This window comes from Protopterus annectens, chromosome 15.part0 (genome assembly GCF_019279795.1).
Source record: "Protopterus annectens isolate FY-2018-M chromosome 15.part0, PAN1.0, whole genome shotgun sequence".
Classification (NCBI taxonomy): Eukaryota; Metazoa; Chordata; order Ceratodontiformes; family Protopteridae; genus Protopterus; species Protopterus annectens.
Window position 1 is genome coordinate 237243969 of NC_056749.1, and position 23485 is coordinate 237267453.

The 23485-nt window shown below is 39.9% G+C and overlaps 1 protein-coding gene across 4 annotated transcripts in view; it reads right to left on the reverse strand.

Moving 5' to 3' along the window:
• Positions 1–23485, reverse strand: part of LOC122790165 (SLAIN motif-containing protein-like) — a 524881-nt gene that overhangs the window by 492045 nt on the left and 9351 nt on the right. For all 4 annotated transcript variants that reach the window (XM_044057761.1, XM_044057757.1, XM_044057758.1 and 1 more), the window contains exon 2: positions 22550–23294. In XM_044057761.1, coding sequence (XP_043913696.1) covers positions 22550–23277 — 728 coding nt within the window. In that variant the 5' untranslated portion in view covers positions 23278–23294. The remainder of the gene's footprint in view (positions 1–22549; positions 23295–23485) is intronic.

Sequence of the window (23485 nt, forward strand, 5' to 3'; positions counted from 1 at the left end):
GGCCTGTTAACGTGGCTCTTGAGTTTGCTTCCTTGCTTTAGAAGGTGCTTTAGTCTTTGCCTTTGAAGCTGAAGTCGTTTCAATGTAAAGATGTTTAGGTGTAAATACACCCTCAGAAGCCAGTACCTGCTCAGCGGCTCCGGACCCATCTGAGGGATTAGCGGCCAAGGCTCCAATACCTTGAGTATCCAGCGGCATGACAGACTCCACGTGGGAGTCGGTAGCGGCCTGCGACTCTGAAGTAGCGGGCGTCAGGGGCTGCGAAAGCTCCTCACTGAGAACCGGCGACTGGCTTAGGAGAAGCTTTGCCGTCGGTTTTGGGCCTCGGATGTTTTTCTCTATCCTCTTCTTTGCGTTTTTTTGTAAACTCCGGTAGTCAGACGGCTATCCGACGACATTTCAGGATAATTAAACAGGCGTCCAAAAAAAGTTTAAAGCAAAATCATACCAACGCTTAATAGTGCATTGGTTAAATCTAGCACAAAACAGACAACCAGTAACGTTGTGATCAGGGCCTAGGCAAGGAATACAGTAAGAATGAAAATCCTTATGAGGCGTTTGCTTTCCACAAGAAATATTTTCTGACAGCAAGAAAAAAAAAGTTTCCCCAACGGGGTACTTAGCTTTACTGAAGACTTCAGATCTGAAACTCAAACACGAAAAACTCAGGTGTCGGCCGACCGGCACTTGCGAACTGCTTTTGCTTCGGGCACCGCGCGGCAAGAGAGACCGAAGAAAATGGCGTCGGCAGCTCCTTTTACACCCGAAGGGGAGACAGCAGCCGACGCAGGACCCAAGACTTTGGAATGCAGGCCGGCTAAGGGCAACCTGCCAGCAGGATTACCCAAATGTAATGACTACAACAGTGAAACACTAAGAACATGCTCCTGAAACAGCACACCAAGTCTGTGTTCAGAAGAAAAACTACAGCAGTAAGCTCTAAATAGAGAAATCAACAGCAGAATGAGTATAAAGAACACAAAAACACAATCATACGCGCGTGCGCACACACACACACACACACACACACACACACACACACACACACACACACACACTAATAAAATGGCAGGAGGCCAAGAAATGAGGTTGGGCAGCGAAGAGCAGTGGTGGCTAAGCAGAAAGGGTCGCCAACTAGGAGATCAAACTTTACCTTAAACCACTAATGGAGAATGAATGTTCTCCAGTAGTGTGCTAATATACGCATAATGCACACTGAAAAAGAAGTCTTCCTCTTCACAGTGGCTTAACATACTGCTGTGAAGTTCTGATAGTTAAAAATGCAGACTCTCACTAAGCAGCACTTTGCTGTTTAGAGTGTAAAATTAAAATTAAGCAAAGACAAATACTTTCACATCTTATATTTTTGATGTAAAATACTTCCTCCAGCAACAATACACTTACAAAAGCAAACAAAATTCATTAGGAGGAGGAAATATTTTATCAGAAATATAAAACAAAAAATGTATACAGTATTAAAAAATTTAAAAAATTACAGGCAGACCGTTCTCCAAGCACATTAATGCCCTCCAGGCTGTGGATTAATTTCTACACCAACACACTCCCTGTTGGGCATTATTGCTTGCTTTAGTAGCTCAACAATGAAGTAGTCTGCTGTATTATTCCAGTTATAAGACTGAGCTGTTCTCATACAACATATATACATCTAGCTTAAAGACAGCATTTAAAATCTGTAATATATACTACAGGTATACCAACTAGAAAACAAGATGCATGAAAGGAGCATACACACACACACACGTAAATTAACTTTTGCTAATGCTCTGGTCACATCTTTATATTCACCACCCAATCTGTAATACAACTTTTCTTTGTATTTAGTCAAACATTCAACTTTAATATTCACTACCAGTTAGGGAAATTTATTTCTACACTGTCCCAGCTACATCCACCCAGTCCAGTCTAGCCTCCCATTCATAGTTCTCAATCATCCCGAATTATCTGGGAACACCCATTTCCAAGCTTAAATATGCTCAATTTTCCGAATGCCTGATTCGGGTGCAAGTACACTAGAGATCTGTAGCCAAGTGACTTCTGTTCCGGCTGTAGATGTCACAGCCAGAGAATCACCTTACTGCATCTAATTTGCATGCAGCCACCCAGTTTCGTTTATAGAATTACTGTTAGTATGCGGAAGTGGGTGCAGCAGACCTGCTATACTTTTTAAGTGTTCTATTCGGTCCACTCAGTCTGCTACTCCGCATATTAACAGGGTATATCAGCGCCGTTTGTTCTTTGTTTTAAACAGGAAAGGAAGAGGACAATGCCGGCACAAGATCTTCATGCCTGGCTTGAAGACTATTTGTTGCTGTTGCCAAAAACTCATCTTGAAGAACAAAGAAAACTGGAAGACTGTTCCATGTTCGTGTGAAATTAAGGATTTCCCCAAGTAAACGTGTAGAGTGGTGAAAAGGAGTTAATTTTTCCCAGGAAGTCTGAGGTTTGTTGTGCAACACGGATTGGATTTCAATTTACTTCCTTCCTTTCCTGCAGACACAGGTATATAACCTAACTAGTTACTTCCTACTTGGTTGCTAGATGGCTATGTGGTGTGGGTACACCACCTCAAGCAATGATGCTGCATACATCATATACAGCAGCAGCAAAGACTGAAGTTTAAAAAAAAAAAAAAAAAAAAAATTAAAACTCGTTGACCAAGTCCTGGGGCCAAATAAACTTATGCCTCATATTTTTGGTTTGCTCCTCATAAATGTTTCGTTATTCTACAAATCAATGATGGTTAAAGTAATGGGGAGTGTGTGGGCGATTCCATTAACATGCTTAAAGGGTCTATATCATATAAACGAAGCATTAAAATGTAGACTCACCTTTCATTGACCCCTATTTCTCGAACCCTCAAAATCACCAATTTCTTTCTAAGGGAAAGAAATCAGCAGCCCAAACACACATACACTATTAAAGTGGGGGGGCTTTGCCCCCACACACCCCTAACTAAATATACTAACTCCGAGATTGCACTACAGTTGGGGAAAAGGCAGATCTACAAGAATGGCCAACTGATTTCTTTCCCTTGGAAAGGATGATTTGGCCATTCAATGTTGTGCAGCTTTCAAAATTGGGGTTGATTAAAGAGGAGTCAACATTTTAAAAGCTTCGTTTATATAATATAGACCCTATTTAAATACGTAAATGTTATGTTAAATTGGGTGTCCCTGATTATCCCAGATTTTAAAGGTTCTGTCTCCCAGATTTTCTCATCTGGTGGTTAAAAGGTATGCTCTCATTTACATTTAAAGGTCATTCATCAATGTAGCTTAAAAGTCATACCTTCGTGTACAATCCCCCCAGTCTTCCTCAAACATAAGAGTGGCATGATTCCTTGTTCCACAGACTACTTGTTTATTTTCCTTACTGTATTGTATTTGGCAGCATATTTTTCTGCACTGAGCAATTTACCAACTTAAGATATTGTACCCGTTTATTAAAGTAAAATTAGTTTCCTGTGCTTGCTAGAAGTGGTCATGTGGTGTACCCCTGCAACAGTTTGAGAACTCGCTACAGTACTAATATATTCTACAAGTATATTTCAGTGTTGCTATCAATATGTATCAGAAAGTTCTGTAATACCACCACTCAGTCATATGTAGTGAATGCCTGTGGGTACTTAGACTGCTTCACAGTGCTAAGGGGAGTTTGCTCCTTAGAACTATTGACATGCATTCAATTGCAAGGTGTACCTTTCTTGGCAGGGTTTTTTTTAAAGAGTCTTAATGCCTTTTTTCTTCTACTACCTGCGTGTTCTCACTATGCCTCTCTTCCTCCTCCTGTAGGTCCTAATAGCTCTCATCCTCTTCTCTGCCTTTGCTGTAGGTCCACAACTATTTTCACTTGAGCAAAGTTCTCAACTAGCTTATCTGAACCCCCACCCCACCCCCGACCAGCTACTTCCACAAACAAAAATAAACTCTACATGTACTATTGCTAAATAAATTACAGATTAGGCTAGTGTAATTTGTTTACCATTATTAACTCTTCAACTGTAGGACCCCCCCCCACTCCCTGTTGCTTTTTCATTGTTCACACCTGTTTTTGGCTGCTGCTTAAAGCAGCAGATACAGGATCTAGTTTAACCCACTTTTACTGGGCTGTATCATAGCTGAACACTGCAAAGTTGCTCTATTTTTATGATTAACACAATAAATTTGGTTGATTTAATACTATTCTGAATCAGTTATGGGACAGTATGTGTGTGTATACATGTACATTGGAGTGCACTTATATTGACTCAGGCCAGTGTGCATCTCCAGCCCATTTCAGTCCCCTCCCTCTCTAGTTATTATTACTTTTATATTCTCCACCCATCACTCTACCTTAAAGTAAACTCCACTCCAGCAGTACACATATGACAAACCCACTCCACTCTGGCAAGTCATCTCAACTACCCATGTCACTAGCTTTTACCCTCAATTTTACCTGCAGCATGCTCCCACACTAGCTCATACCCACCTACAACTACCATTCATACCTGGAGTTATACAATACCACCTATCACATACAAGTACCAACACCTTATATCTTCATCCCCTTCCCATACTTTTTTCTCCCTCTCACTAAATCTACTCCTTCCTACATTCACCTTCTCTGACATTCTAACCCCAATTAAATCCATTAACTCCACTAACTAGTTCCTCCTTATGCTCTTATTTCTACTCATCATATCAACATATCAGACCACAGAGTTACTTCTCATTTTTCTGCCAGACACCTCCCCCATGCACATGCATATCTTCAACACTTCTACCACATCATTCATCTTCACACTTAAAAGGCAACATACTACCCCCTCCCTCATGTCTGTCCAAAACCAAAAAAAAAAAAAAGTGTTACACTACTGCTCCACATTTCACAACACCTCTCTACTTCTAGCAAGTGTGATATCCACCCAATCCCTGCTCCTCAAACATCACCCAGCCCTTTCTACACCATCCCTTCCCATTCACACCCATAACCTTAAACTACTAGGTCTTAATATCCCAGCATATATACGACAGTCTTACCCCCTAGATGCCTGGACACGAACACTCACCAGATATTCTCATTACCCAGAACCTGGTTACAACCAGCCACTCCAAATGAAGAAATCTTATTCTCAGGCTACCATATCTTCAATTAGACCACTCATCTAAGCATGGAGGTGGAGTGGCTATACTATTTATAAACCACCTTCAAATCTGGCCCTGCCCCTGGTAACCTCACATTTTCACAAGTCTGACATGATGGTATCCATCTTGAAACTCAAACATTTGCATTATCACCCTCTACTTACCATCCGACCATACTACCAACATACCAGTCATGGAGGATATTCTTTGATAGGCTTCCTCAATAATTCTCTATGTAATTATTATATCAGGGCACAAAAATACTACCTGGGACACCTGCAACCCGTATTCTTCACCCACTACACCAGATATTTCTGCTACTTGAGTAAAGATTGCAGAAACACCCATACCAGATTTAACAAATACGCTGGCCCAGAAATGATCATACACTGGACTCAATCCTACCACATTATCAACTCCACTAACTCTTTGTTCTACAAAGTGGGAGTTAAGTGCAAGACAATGACCTGCTCCTATCCCTAACATCCAACAACTTCCCACTCCCCAAGATTACTACTTCACCCACTGTATCCCTTAGTGCAAACATACATGCATATTTATCCAAACTCAAGCCAACCACTCCAGCCCCCTGACCATCTCTCCCAGAGTACCTTAAAATTGCTGCTGTCACAGCCTACTCCAAATCTAGCCTCATTACTAGATGCTTTAGTGGGATAAAGGGTTAAAGCCCCAACTACAGTCCAGTCAGCCACTTTTCAACTACTGGCTCAGGTGACTGCAGCAGCAGCATGGAGGGATAGGAGTGCCCATCGCAGGTGGAAGGGTGTGAGTTGCTGATACTCCCTTAGGGCAGGCATGATTCAAAGAAGGGAGCTGTCCTCAAACTTAAGTAGACAGCACGGGAGGTGGAGCAGGGAAATGGGTAAGGCATTTAAAAATAAAACACAGAATGAAAGCAGAAATAGCCAAGCCCCTAGGATAATACCACAGCAAGTCCATGGGGGGGGGGGGGGACAAGCTGGTAGATCTGGCGTGTATGTAGAGCACTGGGAGCTGGACCTGTAAAATAATGTCCCAAGAAAGACCAAAAATAATAATAAAAAAAAAATCAAAAAACAAATAGATCCATTTAAGAATATCACTTCCTCAAATGCTAGAAATACCTCTACATCCTTACACCCCACAAAAAGGTAGCTCTTCAGCTCTTCCAGAGAAGAAAATAATTTCAGTCTTATCGCTGTCCTCTCTCAATTATCTAAGATCATGGGAAAATGTCTGCAATGCTAATTGCTCCACTACTTGTTCTTTTCATAGTACAGACATAAATCTTCTACCCTTTCTGCATACAGTCACCATCAATCTCTCAAACTTTTGACAGTCTCCCATCATGTACTTCAAAGAGGTTTACAAGCATGCCAAATGTCTTCTCTCTCATGGTTTAGCTCCCCTCTCTCTCTCCAAAAGAATTCAAAGTGTTGGATGGGTACATTCCACCTTCCCTCCTCTTACTCCTGTAGAAGTCCATTTTACGCCCTATTCAACATTTTTCCATTAAGAATCTTCCTCTTTAATCCAGTAATTCTACCACTATCTGCTCCAACTCCATGCATTAACACCAATTATAACACGACAATTCTTCTCCTCTTGTAGAATACCAGCTCCAACCTTGTCCTTAACAAATAAATAATTATCATGTTTATACCTCCAAAAAGTTCACCAAGTCTGCAATCACCTTCACCATCACTTCTTCAAAAGAAATTTCCAAACAGGTAAATCGCAGAAACTACTAGAAGTACAAAAAAAATGAAATCTGACCTTCACATCCAGCAAATCACACAAAAAACTTGACACATACACCACAAACCAAGCTTCTCTACTGAACCAAAACCCATCTCATTGATTCCACCAGAAAACATATTACAACTTTCCTTTCCCCTACCATCCTCTGTGCTGCCTTTCACCAACCTTCAGTCCATTCAACTCTAAATCAGAACATATAAAATATCCATCTTCACATCCTCATCACTCTCATACACCCATCACAGCCAATCTCCTCTCATACACCCATCACAGCCAATCTCCTTAAACTCCATCAACAAAGACAAGCTCATAAAATACTACACTTTCAAAACCACTGTCCAGCTCACATTATGATATCCCTTTCCAAAGCCATTAGATCCTACAAAAAAACCCACTCTTTTGCATCAGCCTTTCCCATCAAGTCACAGTGAGAGTCCTCTACTCCTCCCAAGCAACCAAATTTTGGAACTTCCTTCCATTACCTCTACAGGAAACTACAAATCCTCACCATTTCAAGTCACAACTAAAACTCTGCCTTCTCACCAAATGGATCTCTTACTGTGCATCTCTACCAGTCTGATCTCTTAACCTGTCTCTAAAACATCTCACCTCATCTTCCTTCTACTTCACCCAAAGCCAGACACAAATAATCATAACATTCATTTAGAAATAATCCCTTAACCTTATGTCCTCCATATTATACCAGATCTATATCCAAATATGGAACAGTCAAATTGACAAATCCAGTATGCTAGAGACCATATGATTGACAATTCAGTGCACTGACAAAAAATCCAAACACCTGCAAATAACAGAAATAATGCTTTTGCAGACGGCCAAGCCACTTGCACCTCCCACCCCTGCTAATCACATATACCAGCTCCGAGGTCGCACTACAGTAAGGAAAAGGGCAAATTCCCTAATCACCACTGTACCATGATCTCAGTCAAAATGCTTTGAAGACTGAATTGTCGATCATATGGTCTCAACCATATGGTTTGTGACAATTCGGATACTTTGAAGCAGACCCTTATACCTCCTCTCTACTCAGTTCTTACCCTTTTCAACATAATTCTTCTATACCAACTACTTCCTCTTTTTCTGTCTCTTTCCTCCACTTTCTCATTGTAAATCTATCCACCAAAAATACTAAGTAACATTTTTTAACCTCATATGGTAACACACTAAGCAGATATTACTCATATCATTTACATATAATTTCCTTTAATTGTAGGAGAGAATTAAAAAGAAAAACACAGAGAATGCAAGACTTGTGTTAATGAGTGATTGTACATAAAAAAATGTGCATTTAACATTATTGCTAAATTGTACTTGTATTCTCTGTTGCAGAACTTCTTAGCTGGCCACCTATGTAAAGGGGCTTTGCTAGTCAAGACTTTTCTTTTTTAAAACATATGTTGACCGGGAAAGTCCGATTAGGAAAGAGCCTATTTTCAGAGGAGACCCAGGGAGAAACTCTCAGATGCATGTCTTTGGAATGTGGAAGGAAACAGTACCCGGAGGAAATCTATGCGAATGCAGGGAGTACATGCAGACTCCGCAAAGAAGGCACCCCAGCCAAGAACTGAACTGGAGAACCTTTTGTTGTGAGACGACAACATTAACCACTGCACCACTCTGCCACCCATTTTCCAGGTAACAAAGGTAAGACATCTACTGGAAGATAAACATAACTGTGAGCATGTGCAAAATGTTCCTCTACTGCTTACGTTCTACCAAGTTTAAGGATGCCCTACCAAGTGTAAGGGTCATACTAATGTGTTTTTAAATGGATGCCCAGTAGCAAACTTAACTGTTCTATTGGAATTTTGCTTTAAGGCTTACTGTGCTGCCCGAGACTTGGTTAAAATACACGGCATTTCTATCATATCCCCCACCCCTGCTTTTTCAAATGGTTAAAAGTTTATTCTCTTCACACTGTGACAGTGGGAGGCTGAGACCTTTAAAATTTTGTTCTAGGCCCGATTCACAAAGGGATAATGGAGAGGAGTTCTGTCTGCAAGCTGCGGCTTAGTAAGTCACACCTGAACTTTTTTGTTCTAAGATTTGTGTGCATGCATGTTACCATCACCATTGAAGGCTGCACTGGTCAGAGCTGAAACAATTTAGTTTAAACTAAAAAGCAGCTCAAGAAATTCTACTGGATCTGGAGAACACATGAAAAGACTTGTGTGCCCCCTGGGCACTGAAGGTCCTGTGGACATTTCTTGGTAACAATCTTTTAAACAGGTAAAAAATGTTTTTAGGTTATGTTCGAGAAATAGTCACTGATAACATAAGGGAAGAAATAAAAAAAACAAACAAACAGTGAAATGCATTCTGAACAACCTAAAATTAATTTAATTATCTCAATCAAATACCACAAAAAACAATTAAGTTGCGTTGGTTTTACCTTTTGCATTAAATCCAAGTAACTTGTAACCATGTACTACAACAGATCACTTTTGAATTAAATGTGTAGTAAAGTTACCTGAATAACTTGATAAACTATGACAGAGTGTATTGCGATAAGGGCCTTAACAAGCAGTGTGAGAGATGCAGCTTATAAAGCAATGGGAAGTGCCAGCTTTTTTGAAACAGGCTTTCTGGCATAAACCTTGTCATATAGTGCGTTTCTTTGCACAGCCTTCAACTAGGTCTTCCCAACAGTGGGTTCTTCCAAAACTGTGTACAGTATTGAAGAGGAGTCTCATCAATTGTCTATCTGCAGAACAATGTCTTCTCTTCACAAATTCTCCCCATGTTTGCCAGAATCCTTCCCAGATTTCCTACTGCTCTTCACTCCAACTACCAAGATTTAAGTTGTTAGCTGATCCAAGGCTCCCTTAATTTTTATGGCAGTATTTTCTCTCCAGTTACACAACCTTCACTCAGCTTTTTAAACACCCACATCACCTTAAATATCTGTCTTATATTTGACCATTTTTCCTATGAAAAGACCCTTCTTCATCCTCTTCCCTGACAGAGCCCCATCCCATATTTTCTGTCACATGCAGACGGGTATAATTTCTCTAGTGCCTCTAGAATATAATATTCTAACACTAAAAAGTAACAACCAAGACCAGGATATGTTGTACTACTTGTAACTCCTTTATTTCAGTGCAGATTCTTTTTAACATTACCTTAAGTGAACTGTTCTCTAGGTGATTTGTAATCCAACATTTTTTAGCCCACTTTACAATCAACTCGCCCGCAATTAATATTTTTGTCTATTAAAATAGCAGCTACGGATCCTCACCTTTGTTTTAGAAACATTAGTTAGCTCTTTTGGAACAGTTTCCCTCCCCAAAAGAAACCATTCTGCAACAAACCCCTAGTTTATCCCTAAACAGGGACCAGAAATTATATGAAACTAGGAAACGTTTGGGGAGGGAAGAGGAATAAGCCAGCATTAAAGTGAAACATCTGTCTAATGTCCATCCATGCCATTTATGAAAACTATACCCACTAGCCTTCAAGTACTTGACTGCATATACAATTTGATATCTGGAAAAAAGTTTTCAGAACATCTCTTGGCTTTCATCTTCATAAAGCAAAATCCTCTACATCAGACGTGTCCAACCTGCGGCCCTCAGAGCTCTTCCATGCAGCCCTCAACCTCTAATTGCAACATCGATGTACACATGCCCCAAAACATTTCTTTGTTTTGTGTTTTTTGCTCCCGTGACCTGTAACGCTAATGTCGGTGTACGCATGCACCAAAGCACCCTTCTAATTTTGTTTTTGAGCCAAAAAAGGGTCAGTGTGTTTACGCCGAACAATTAGAGTGTGTGTGTTCTCGCTGAAGAGGGACTCATGTATGGATTTGCCGCTGTTGCCTTTGAAAGGGACAGCACTTACCTGTGTTAATAGGCAAGTACGGAGTGAATGAGTGCATGCATGAAAGCAGAATTGTGTGCGTGAAAGTAGAAGAAGAGTGTGTGTGTATATGTGTGCATGACAGAGAGAGACGCATGCACAAAGAGGCTAGCAATTATCAGTCTACCTACTGAACACAAACAAGTTAGCTCACAAATATATCGTACATTAAAAGTACACTTTCATTAAATTGCGGCTTTTCTGACAGGGAGAGTGTTGTATTGAACATGAACTCGTACCTCTTAACTGTATGGATTTTCAAAAAGAATGTCTAGATTTTTGCCTCAACTTCCAATTTGTGTCTTTTGCTTAGGAAATAAAAGTAGTCATCCAAGGTAATGCAGTTCCAGGGAGTAAGAATGAGATAGCGGCCTAGGGTTAATGGGTCAGTAGTGGACTGACTATGTGGGACTGTAGCATATAAAATTGTATTGTTTTTTCAGACAAACAAAAAAGCACCTAGTACTGTTTATTCATTGGTGGGTTTTTAAGCAGTGGTAGATTGGACAACAGAAAGCATAGCTTTGGCGGATCATCAATACTGGCAAATCAAGTGGGCACAATGTCATTTTTTAAATGTTGGGGATTTTAGTGTGTATGTGTGTGCTTATGTGTTGGGAGTGCTGCAACAGTAGATGATTATTAAAGACGGAGACTTGCAGACTGTGGAGAATGTTTCTTTGTTTCAAAATCTGATACTTGGGTACGCATGCCAAAAGTAGATTTTTTAAGACATAGCTTCTTGCCATTTACAGTGGATGGATATTTACATTTAATGGACAATGCTAGCAGTATTAGCGTGGGCCTGTGGGGTTCTGAAGGATGCCAAGTCTGCTACTGCCAATGTCTTGTAAAGTGACCTGGAAATGGATATTGGGATGTTACTGAAAAAATATAGTAAAGTGGGCTTAGAAATATAGTTTCATTAAACAAAGTGTACTTTCAATTTACAGGCCATAATTTAATTTATTTCAGGTAGTCCAGATACTGGTAGACTGTATACCATTAGACTTAATTAGGGAGAGCTGTCATTCTGGGGAAACAAGCAGCCCTAGTTTCAGTGAAAGCTCTGTGGTTGCTTGCAGGTAGGAAGTTGCAGGATGTTGATGCAATGTGTTTTATTTATTATTTTTAATGCATTTGTCATTTCAAAGCATGGTTTTCTTTGATGCAAAAGAAGGCAGGACTGAATGAGCCATATAATGTTTAACTGACAATAATGGGATAGAAAGATTATAAATGATGTATAATGTTTGCAGCTACAGTTGTTTCAATGGTGTCTGTGGTGCATAACTATTTTTTTTGGGCCTGTGTCCCACTTTTATTTTTCGCTTTGTCCAGATTTCTTGCTCTAAGTTTCGAGAGGTATGGTTCCATACTAAATCAGAAGTTGTATTTACCTTGGAAGACTTTTCGGCATAATTATGAAAAACAAAGCCTTTTTAATGTCTCTGCTTATTTCCAATATAAACTGCCATGTAACCTTGCAAAAACCTTCTTATGAAGCTATTTTACTTCTTTTGGAATAGACAGGTATGATTCATCTGTTCGGACATAAGCATAGAGTGCTAATGTGAATTTGATTTCTTGCAGCAGTCTGTGGTTTACATATCACAATAACTTTTCTGTGTTTCTGGGTGTGTAATCAATTTAACAGTTTTAAAGATGTTTTCCAAAAATAAATGAATAAATATAATAAATAAATAATCCTCTCTACACACTTTTTTTTTTCAAAAACGAAGGTCAACATTACAGCTCAGTAAGTCTGTGAGTAACTTCTGCACAAATTAAAATGTATGAATGTCAAATTGCTTTAGATTGGGGGGAAGTTTATTTTTATTTTATTTTACAGTTGTTTACCGGGAAATGCCAACTGGACACAGGTCCATTTTCAGCGAAGGCCCGGGGAGAAAGCTCCAAAAATAACACAAAACAATATAATACAATACATGAGAGAGAGACAGCAAATCATGGAAGTAGCACTCGTACAATATGGCAGAGATTACATCTCGTAACAGTGAGAATCACTGAGGTACAGAATAAACTTACAAACATTTTTTTTTTTTACAGTTATAATTACAGCAAGGCAAATATCAATGAGTTAAGTTTTCAGGAGAAAGCTGTTTGTACATAGCTGAAGCTCTGAAACAATCTTTTGGTATGGATTAACTCAAGTTATATGTTTATACCAGTATGTAGCATTATCTTAGAGAGTTTATGGTTTTCTTATTGATTTACTTTTTGCCGAGCAGTTGTTTGTTGATTTATTGATGGTCCTTTTGGTGGTGGGAAATTGCATGGATGAATCCATCTCTATTATGATTTTTTTTTCAGATATTTTGACTTCCAGACAATTTCATTCAGTGAGTGGGTGTCATGTGATTACTGAGGTTGCCTATTTTACAAGTAGGGGCTCGTGTGTGTGTGTGTGTGTGTGTGTGTGTGTGTGTGTGTGTGTGTGTAAGAGAGACATTTAATATGTATACTGAATATAATTTTGCAAATGGAATTATTAGTTAAACATGCCCCTCTTCTTGGGCAAGTAGACTTTAATAACCAATGTTAAATCTCAGCCATCCAGCTGGGAAAGGTTAGTTTGTGGATTTTCCATCTGGTTTGATGAAGGCTATGCTACTTACCCAAGGACTACATTTATGGCTATCCATCCAGCCATCGTGTTGCTGAACTACATTGTTTGATGAGAGGAGCTTTTTACAGAAGTTGAAGGTTTTTATGTCATGAACCTGTCCATAAAAAGTGGCTTGTTTATGTTGCAGTGAAGGCTGTGGTCTTTGTAGTGAGCGTTTAAGTATAACCAGTACTTCTGAGGTAGAGGAAGCCTCTTAAGGCAGGATCTTTCTTAGCCTGGAAAGCAAGCCAGTGATGAAATTTATAGGGGCCAATGAGAAACAGAGGAAAGCAAGAAGCTTTTTAGTCTGTTTGGATAACTAAGTGAACTTAGTCCTTTGACCTTTTTTGTCAGAAATGGTTGTAGTTTTTCTTTTCGCAGGGTATTTTGCTGAGGCACATCCCAAAAGGGGCATTGCACTCAATAATGGCTTTTGTAAAGGAAGAATACAGGGATGTTATGACCTTCTTGTCCCTGGATGAGTTACCCTTAATAATGAAGTGGGCCATGTAAAAAGCTTTCCTTACAATGGAGACACAGTGGTGGTCAAAAGTCAGGTTTCTATCAACCTGGGTGCCCAAGTACCATACGACTTATTGCATGCTTACAACATTGTTATTAATATGATAATTTGTGGGGACACTCTCCTCAAAGGGGATGATGATGCATTTTTTGGCATTTAGCTTGAGGCCATATTTCTGGCAGCAGTTATTTGTTTGGGGGAGACCCTCTTGTAGCGTATCCAGAATTGTTTTATTGTCAGTAATGTGAATTCTTTACTTTATTGCAAATTTGTTGGGATATTTTTGTGGATTTGTCAAGAGTAGCCAGGGATGTTAACACTTTTACACGCCAGGAAACAGGGTACTCTTGCCCCATTGCTTTAGCCACCTTTAATTTCAATGGTTCAGTCAGGACAGCATGTGAAAGGAGTGGCATCAACTACCAGTAAATCAAGAATTGCTTGCATTGGGTCTGTGAATGGCAATACTTTATCTTTGCTGAATGCTTAATTAACACCCGTTCGCAGTCTTTGCCTTTCTTCCACTACAGACTGAGGAACAGACATATGCTACAGGACCATAAAGGAGGGAAGAAAGAACAAGGAATGCATACAAAAAGTAAAACGGGGAGAGAAATGTGGGTAGACAGCATGTTATAAACTTTCTCCCAAACTCTGTGGCTTTACATTATAAAATTATTTAAATGACCACCCCCACCGATTATGGTCTTCTACTCTCCTTTTCACAATTTCCTTACATTGTATAAGTTCATAGGTACAGAGGGGATTAGTAGGCTATTGGCACAAAAGTCTTTAAAAGCCTAGCTAATAATACCCAGGACACGACAATATTGTATCTTAATTTCCCAGCTATGGGATGGGGTAGTACCAGAGTAGGGGGTCTTGAGTGTTGGAGCCCAGAGTCATTTTACACACAGCCTCTGTCCATAAGGGATATGGGCAGTACACTGGAGTGAAATTATGATTCCCTATTCATTTCTCCAAATTTTCTTTGAAGATGGTGAGGAACGGGCTTTGTTTTATGAAGATGGGAAGTTTACGAATCTCACCCTTTTCCCTTTAATCTTTGCTATCTCTTCTGAGAGTAATTTGTTTTATATCCACGGCTCACTGCCTCCTTGAATACACAGAAGTCCACAAACCACCAACACTGGGTTTTAAGGTCACTTTTATTCCAATGAAATGCACTGCCCTCTTCCCCTTGTTACATACAATCATCCTCAAGATTTAAAAGGCATAGTGGCACAGGGAGCTTCCAAAAAGCCTCGATAACAAACTCACACCTAGCTGTGGGGAACATTAAAAATCATTTATCCTTGTTTCTGTCCAAATGTAGTTACGGCTGCTATGATATCCACATAGCTAACACAGACTAGCAACTTGCTTATTTGAAATGGTGGGAAAAATGGTACTGTAACAGATGAACTAGTTCCAGGAGTAAAACGTCACTCCTTTATGACAAACTAATAGCTGTGATCACAAAAAGTGTGACCTCATGATAAAAATAAGACTGCAAACTAAAAGCAATTTGACACCTGCAACCCTTTGCCTCCGCATCTCTGCTACTAATGCATGCTATATGCCAAGATCACTGTATCTCACTCTAGGAAGAAATCTCAGATATACCATAATTTCAATCTTTAGTTTTAAAACCAATAATAGAATCTGCAGATCAAAGTGTCGGTCACTAATCTCAGAATCGGGCCTGTCCAGATGAACCACTTAGCCCACCTAAGTCTACCTAAATGCATCCTGCCTGGTCTACGCATACACACAACCAAACCCATCACCTTCTTCCCTGACCATCTATTCAAACTCTTTCCCTAGAGAACTGCTAGACATCCATGAATAAAAAGCAAAAATTACACCACTTAAATTACAGTTCAGCAAGCTGTTAGCATTACTTATGCTTAACACTGCTTAGGCCTCCTTTTGATTGGTATGTATGTCACAGTAATGTTATCTAGTCACCCCATGCTGCTAATTTGACTTGATATGCAGGATACTGTCAACCACACAGTCCAAGGCTCAGCTTTCTGACAGTTAAAAAAAAAAAAAAACTTAACTATTTATTTATACTTTTCATGTAATGTATCCACAGCTCTTTCTAGGAGTGCTTTAGTTTTGTAATAACATACATAACTGAAAAAGTTAAAACCATTACTGTTCCCTGCAAGATAGCTGGCTCGAATTGAAAAATGAATGAATGGTCAGGTCATAGGAGACCTAACAGTCAGTAGAAAATGGTGCCTCAAGGCTTGGTGCTGGGGTCACTCCTTTTTATCATTTACATCTTTGAAGTTAAGGCAAATATTAAGAGCCTCTGTCTTACCACATTTGCAAATGATTGCAAACTAGGTACAGTCACAGAATTTCAGAATGACAAATACCCTCAAAGGCGGCCTGACACACACCCATAACTGCTGCCAAAGCTATGGCCTAAAACTCTAACCCAAAAAATCCACACTAGCATCCTTTGGGAAGGCAGCTAACCGTACAAACTACCACATTGAAAATCCATCTCCAAGACTAAACCTAATGGTCAGGGATTTGGGAAAGCATATAGACAGTAGCTTGGCCTTTTGCCATCACGTGTCTATAGTAGGAAGCAAATCTTTCCATGTTGCACCACTTATAAGCAAAGATATGGCATTGTGGTCAAAGGATGTTATTGTTCTACTGTAATTAGTTTTCATCTGACCAATCGTGGAGTAGAATGCCCCCTTCAGTATGTACCTGACCATGTATACACAACTGAAGTGTCCACACAGTACAGCTTGTATTTTTCATGAGGAAAAACAGCAAGTCCTAAGCAGACTGCCTCAAAGACCCATCCCTGTACTCGCTCTCCTAAAAACTGCTGTGAGACTATTTATGCTTTATCTACAAAGCATCCCTGATCCCACTCTGATGGGCCTGTTGCACATCTGCAAAATGATCTAGGGGCCTAAACCTCATCCGCAACACAAGTGGGACAATTTTGAGGGACAGGTAGGTTTCTCAGAGACTATTCCTTCTTGGAACAGGTTTCCCCATCCACAGGGAGCAGACAAACCTAATTCAAGCATAAACTGGGCTAGTGTATGGGGAATCAGAAATGTATAACTGGTCTGGAACCTATGTCTCTTAGGAAGAGACCACCTATGCCCAAGTCTACATATACCCACTACAATAACCCTAGATTATCAAAACTTGTCAAATACATTTAGGAAGCATGGCTAGGCTTAAAAAGCCCCATGGGTTGTTAGAGTAGTAATCACCTATGAGGGGGGACACTGAAAATTAACATGGTAATAGACCATGCTATCCCTGTGAAGCTCTCCCCTACTGGGACATCTACATGCTCTCTCTTGCACAGTTAAATATGTTCATTGTATATTGACGTATACTTAAGTCCTCCACACAAATTCAGTTGCTATAGTTCCTGGTAGCCTGTTTTATAGTGTCCCTTCCATGAAGTACCACCACATAAAATTATTTGCAGACTCACAACTAGACTTCAATGAATGACCCCCAGTTGCAATTTTACTCTCCTGGAAGCAAAACTTTGGAAAGCTCTAAGGTAACTGTAATGCTTTACGTTTTGCTCTTTCCCAGTGAAGATATTTTAAAATCTACTGCACACTCTACATGGCTTTTAAAAGAGTATACATAATTTTAAGTGGACCCCCATGCTTAGGCTACATATAAAGATCTGCTTTAAGGTACAGCTACTAAAGCAAACCTAATCATTCAGCAGAACTTGTCAATACCATCTACTTTCTCCCTGTAAATACATTTAGTAGTAAAGCACTGACTGAGTAGGACATTAAAATTAACTACCATTAGGGCAAAGTTTTAATCAATCATTTTATCCATCACCCAGGCCAAATGAAACCACAGGTAGAAGTTATGCAGCAAATCCATACAGTACAGACAATATCTCTCTCTCGTTTTGCATACAGTCAAGTGGCCACAGTCCAAGGTTTCCTGGCTTACTGCTCAGCACTTTAATGGTAACAACAGTTCAAATAATCTCAAAATGTCCTCTATTCAGAGACTAGAGACATCTGCCAGTTACATAAATAAAAAGTTCAATTGCACTATTTTTCATTCCATATTCCTGAACATTCACTCTATTGGAGCTGCCCAGGATATCAGCAATGTCGATTTAGAACAGAGTAGAAAAAATGAAAATCAAAGAAACCAGACAACACCTGTCCAGGAATGACCCCCACCACAGTGTTCTGTTTGCTCACAGTTCCCATCACCATACACACTGTAATTTACAATCTTCTTCCTTTGCCTGGAAACAGTGCTGAACTAAGTTCACTGCTCTAGATCCTAACAAAGACGTCTCTGTTTTAATGATATCAGTCCCCTGAAGAATAACCTTAAAGTTATACAAGTCAGATGGTTACATGCTAAACAGACAAAATATCAGTCCAGGCTACAGACAATGCAAATTCATGTAGCAAGCAAATAGAGAGGTTCAGTAAAGGAAATGTGAACCAATGGCTAAGAACCTGCTTTTCTCTTCTAATGAGGTGTGGAATGCTCACCGATTATGTGCCACAGTATCAATCAACTACGGGCGAGGTGGGCAGCACCTCCCAGCCTACTTAGTTGAAATGCATGAACAGATGGCTTAGCAAAGCAATTCAAAGAAAGAATGTGAAGAGTTGTAACTTAGCACAGGGTTGTGAAATGCTAATGCTACTACATGTATGGTGAATGTCACCTACGACCACTCACTCATTCACTCAAACAGAAACACTCCACAAGCACAACTGATGCATCTTCCTTCCCGCAGGAATCGAAAAAAGTACTTTTGGAGGCAATCTCCTCATATAACACACACACAACTCTAGTCACACAACAGTGGAGAAAGAAGAAATTCACCAATGCGGCACACAGCTGTCTCTGGTATACAGCAGTCCCACTGTCACTTAGAAGCCTAACTACAAGGAGAAAGAAATCTGCCAGTTGTGGTTGGGCAGTAAGCAGCTGATCCAGCAGTTACCTTGCAAGTGCAGGATAACTGTGATGAAATGTATTTTCATATCCATGAAGAGGAACCGTGGGGAACAGAATTCTATCATAGTTTAGCTGCAGATACAAAAAAGTCACTACAACTTTGTGCAAAGGGAGGTTGACAAATTATAAGCAAATGAAAAAAAAGTGCATGCAGCCAAATTCTCTGAAATCACAAAACACACTAATAACATGCTCTTTGGCAAACTATTGCCAGCAGTTTCACTGTAAATCATACATGAAGACTCTAGGGAATTCTGTTAGTGCACCACAGCTGTAATATGGTGCAATAGGACTGCCCTATCCATTTCATTTAAAATCTCTAAGGAAAAGACAATTTAGTTTGCCCCTAGACTACAATTTACAACTGCCTAACAGGTAGCACACCCACTTTTAGTGTTGTAAGACAAAAAGGCTGGGAGTTCTACTCCCACCCCAAAGTTACTGGCTGAATTTTTTCCACAAGAGAAAAATAAACTAATGATGTGTTAAAGTTGTTCATCTCAGCTTTAAATGGATGGAGGAATATGTGGACCTACTAAATCAGACTACAACTGGAAATCTGAAGGGATATATCAAGTGCATTATGCTGCATTGCTTGCATTATAAGAGACAATACTCCTACGTGGCCCATCCTTATGGATAGAAGGGAGGTAAAATATTCTGTAGTTTCTTTTCTCTCGCACCTTTCTCCACCTGTACATGCCCTCTTGAAGATTTCCAAGACTCCACTCACTCTAGCAGTTTGTTCCATGGGTCCACAACCCTCCCCCAGATCTAGCAAGTAGTTAGTACTGCAATCAGCTCCCTGGCTACCCCCACCCCAAACTCTCTGTCCTTCCTGTTCAGCCATGAACCCTTTGCATTTCTCTGGCATCATCTTATATAACCATATCACACCCACTAACTCTTCTGATCTGTAGTACAACAGATTTTATCTCCTTTAGTCTGTGGTTACATCATTTCCCCCTCTATCCCATTCACTTTTGGTTACCTGCCTCTAGACTACTTGCAGAAGCAAATATCCTTTCTTCTACAGCCTCTAAAACTGCACACAGCACCCCAAAGTGTGATCTGAACAGTACACGATAAAAACAGAAGCCTTACTTCTTTGCATTCTACCCCCTCAAGCCATCTAACCATTCTTTTTTTCAGTTACTATTGTCCTCTTACTATGCCCCCCTGAATCTAGGCAAAGTGCAGTTAACACCTGCAGATCCTTTTCCTGCTGTTCTGCCATAAGAATCTACACTCCCAGTTGACACTTCGTGCTTGGCTTGCACAGGCACAGGTAAAGTACTCGGCACTTATCTGCAGTGAACCTTAAAATCGGCAATCAACCACACAGTATCAGGACTTTATCTTTCCTTCAGACTCCCCCATCATTCATCTTTCCTCCCCATTCCCAAATTCTCACCTGCAACTAAAGCAGCATCAACAAAACACTGACTCTGCCCCTTATCTTTCCTCAGTCTTACCCCCCCCAACTCATTAACAGTAGAGCTGACTGTGCCTCATTTCCTTCAAAAAAGTCAGAAGCTAAAATAAGGAATACCAAACCCTGGACTAATCCCTGCAGTTCTCCACTAGTCACTCGCCTTATCCTGCTCAAATAGAAATCCAGTCAAAACAAAAAAAAAAAAAAAAAAAAAAAAATCAGACTTTTCAGGCATACTACTACAAAGATAATCAACCATCTGTAGCAAACATAGTAAAGCTTGGACTATGGCCCAGTCAACCTGAAATCAATCAGATGCCCCAGAAACTAATGGAGCTAGAACAAAAAGATAGGTGCGCCCATAATGGCAGAGGAAAATAGTACAGAGCTGGGAGTGTACTGCACAAGTCCCTTGGAAGAGGGGGTAGGATGCACATATGTGACTTGATGGCTTGGTAATGCTAACTCTGCCATCAATGGATGGTTGGACCCAGTACTGGGGGGGTTCCAGCTGGAAGAAAGCTTCATGGTCAACAGTTATATGAGCAAAAACTATGTTGAAAAAAAAAATACAACTGGGTCTGTGACAGCACGCCTTATAGGTTGAAATAATGGTAAAGATTTTTACCTTGCAGGCAAAAAGGTACAGGGTTTGATTCTTGAGGTGTTTGGGTTGACATAATGTTTAAGGGGTTTATGTCAAAGACAAGAGGTACAGGGCTTGATTCTCACATTTAAAAGGAAATAGGCTTAAAATGGCCCATAAGGGCAGCTAGCTTAGTATTTACCAATGAAAGTTCAGACTGGGGAACTTAATCCAAAAATGTAAATGGGATTGGTGTAATAGTTATAGTAGTTACCTCAAAGACACAAGTTACAAGGTTTGATAGTCACCTTTGATGAAAATTGGCCAAGCTTAAAATGGCCTACAAAGGCAGGTAAGCCTAGACTCATGAAAAGCCTTTTCTTCAGCAAAACTTTCACCACCATTTAGAGCACTGAAAAAACATACTAGCTTAAAGCTATGGACTTCTTTGCCACCATTTTTATACATACAGTGCAACTCATGCCAAAACTGAAAAAGGCAGCTAGCAATACAGATGATACTTCCAAATTATTTTGTCACCAACAACAGTATATTCTCTCAAACAGAAGTAAATGCATTAATTTCTTTCTCCTGCAAAACCTGTCTTCTAATCAGCACAATTACACAATATTAACTAGTGCTGCCATTCCCAACTTCAGCATATTTTTGTTTGAATCCTACTAAAACTACAACTACAAAAAAATGTAAAGATAAAAATAACGATCTCCTTGACAGGTTTAAAAGGCAAGCCGCAGAACAGCTAAAACTGACCTTTCCAACACGGATGAGAATATCAAGCTTAAAAGGGACTGCTTCACCCATTTGCTATGTATAGTACTGTTAATATGAATTCATCCAACTCAAAGCATTAACAAGTGCTGTACTACATTGAGTAACAAGAGTTTATGCTTTTAAAAATATTACACTGATGCTAAAAATATGACCTCAGTAAATTTAATTCAAAATCAGCAATTAATAATCAGAAAGTCTGCACTGAAAGAAATGCTGCATTTCAAAAGGAACTGAATTGTTCAGCCTACATATATGCGTCTCAGAAGAAGGGCTTCAGATGCACATCTTGCTGCAGGACTGCAAAGATCACTTTTGTTAAGTAGAGCTGCCCAAGGCTGTGTTATTTATTTGTCTTGCTGGTTTAACACAAAGAATCATCGGCACTAAAAAGGAACAGAGAGTAAACTCAGCAAATCGTACATATAGCTACAGAAATTCGGACTGGTTTTATAAGTTATTGTCCGTGGGCACAGTTACAGGAACTACAAAGATCTGTGTATACTAGAACACACTGCTAACAATAATTTTACATTTATGAAATTCTACTGTGATAGAGAGAAAACAGTCATCTGCCTACAAAATGCACTACATCACGTTACAACCAGCCTGCCTATCAGCATGCAAAGTTTACTTTTGTATTACATACAGTATAAATCCAACTGCTTACAAAGTGTGCTAATTCAAGTTTCGAAATCAGACAAGCAAGTTAGATGAGTATGAGAGAGTTTCATTTTACCATACATTTTTTAATTAATAAAATTACACTGCCCATAGTCACACATACCACTGGTCTTCCTCATCTTCACTACAGTTGTCAAGATCCAGGAGTTCAATTTCATCCAGTGCTGATTTGTCCATTAGAGAATCCACACTGCTGTCACTTGGCACATCTGACTGTCGTGTTCTCACTACAGAATCACTTTCTGAACAAAGTGCATCCTCCACAGACTTGGTACAAGCAATGCCATCCAGACACAGGTAATTGCTTATTATTCCATCACTGGGTGTGTCTGTACTATTCACAGGTTCTGAGCTACGAGACATGTCCCCTGAAGCAATACTGCTACACAGCACTCGCTTTTCAGGCTCTGTTGTTATAACCACACTGTTCTCTTTTTCAGAAGACCTAATGCAACCCAATTTATTCTGGATGTCCATCATCACTTGCCGTTCTTGTTCCTCCCACTTGGTGTTAATGCTGTTGTGAAGGACTTTACTCTTATCTGCTTTCAAGTTACCAAATCCAACATTAATGCTGCTAGTATTTGCCCCAAGCAGGCTCTTGTTCACAACACAACTACTGCGGTTTCGGAGCTGCTGGTCCTGAATTTCTAACTGCCTCACTAGTTCCTGTAGCTTCCGAACTTCTTCTAGTTCCAGGCCACCTGGCTCAGACTGGACTTCTTGCACTAGCAAAGAACTGCAGTCTACTGAATCCAGTCCCCTCTCACACTCCAACGCTTTGTCCAGTTGCTGTGAAATTGTAGTATTTTCAGGAACCACCATTTTCATTTAAAACACACTGCAACCTTAGAACAAAAAAAAATACATTTTAGATCGTGCTTAGTGAAACTGTACACTGGTTTAATAGCAGTAATACAAAACTTCCACAGCCTACCTGATGTCTGAATCCAAGCAAATCATTCAACCAAGCAAAAATCATTAGCACTCCAAGAATACCAGATCTTAACAAGACTCAATGAGTAACATACCAGGCACA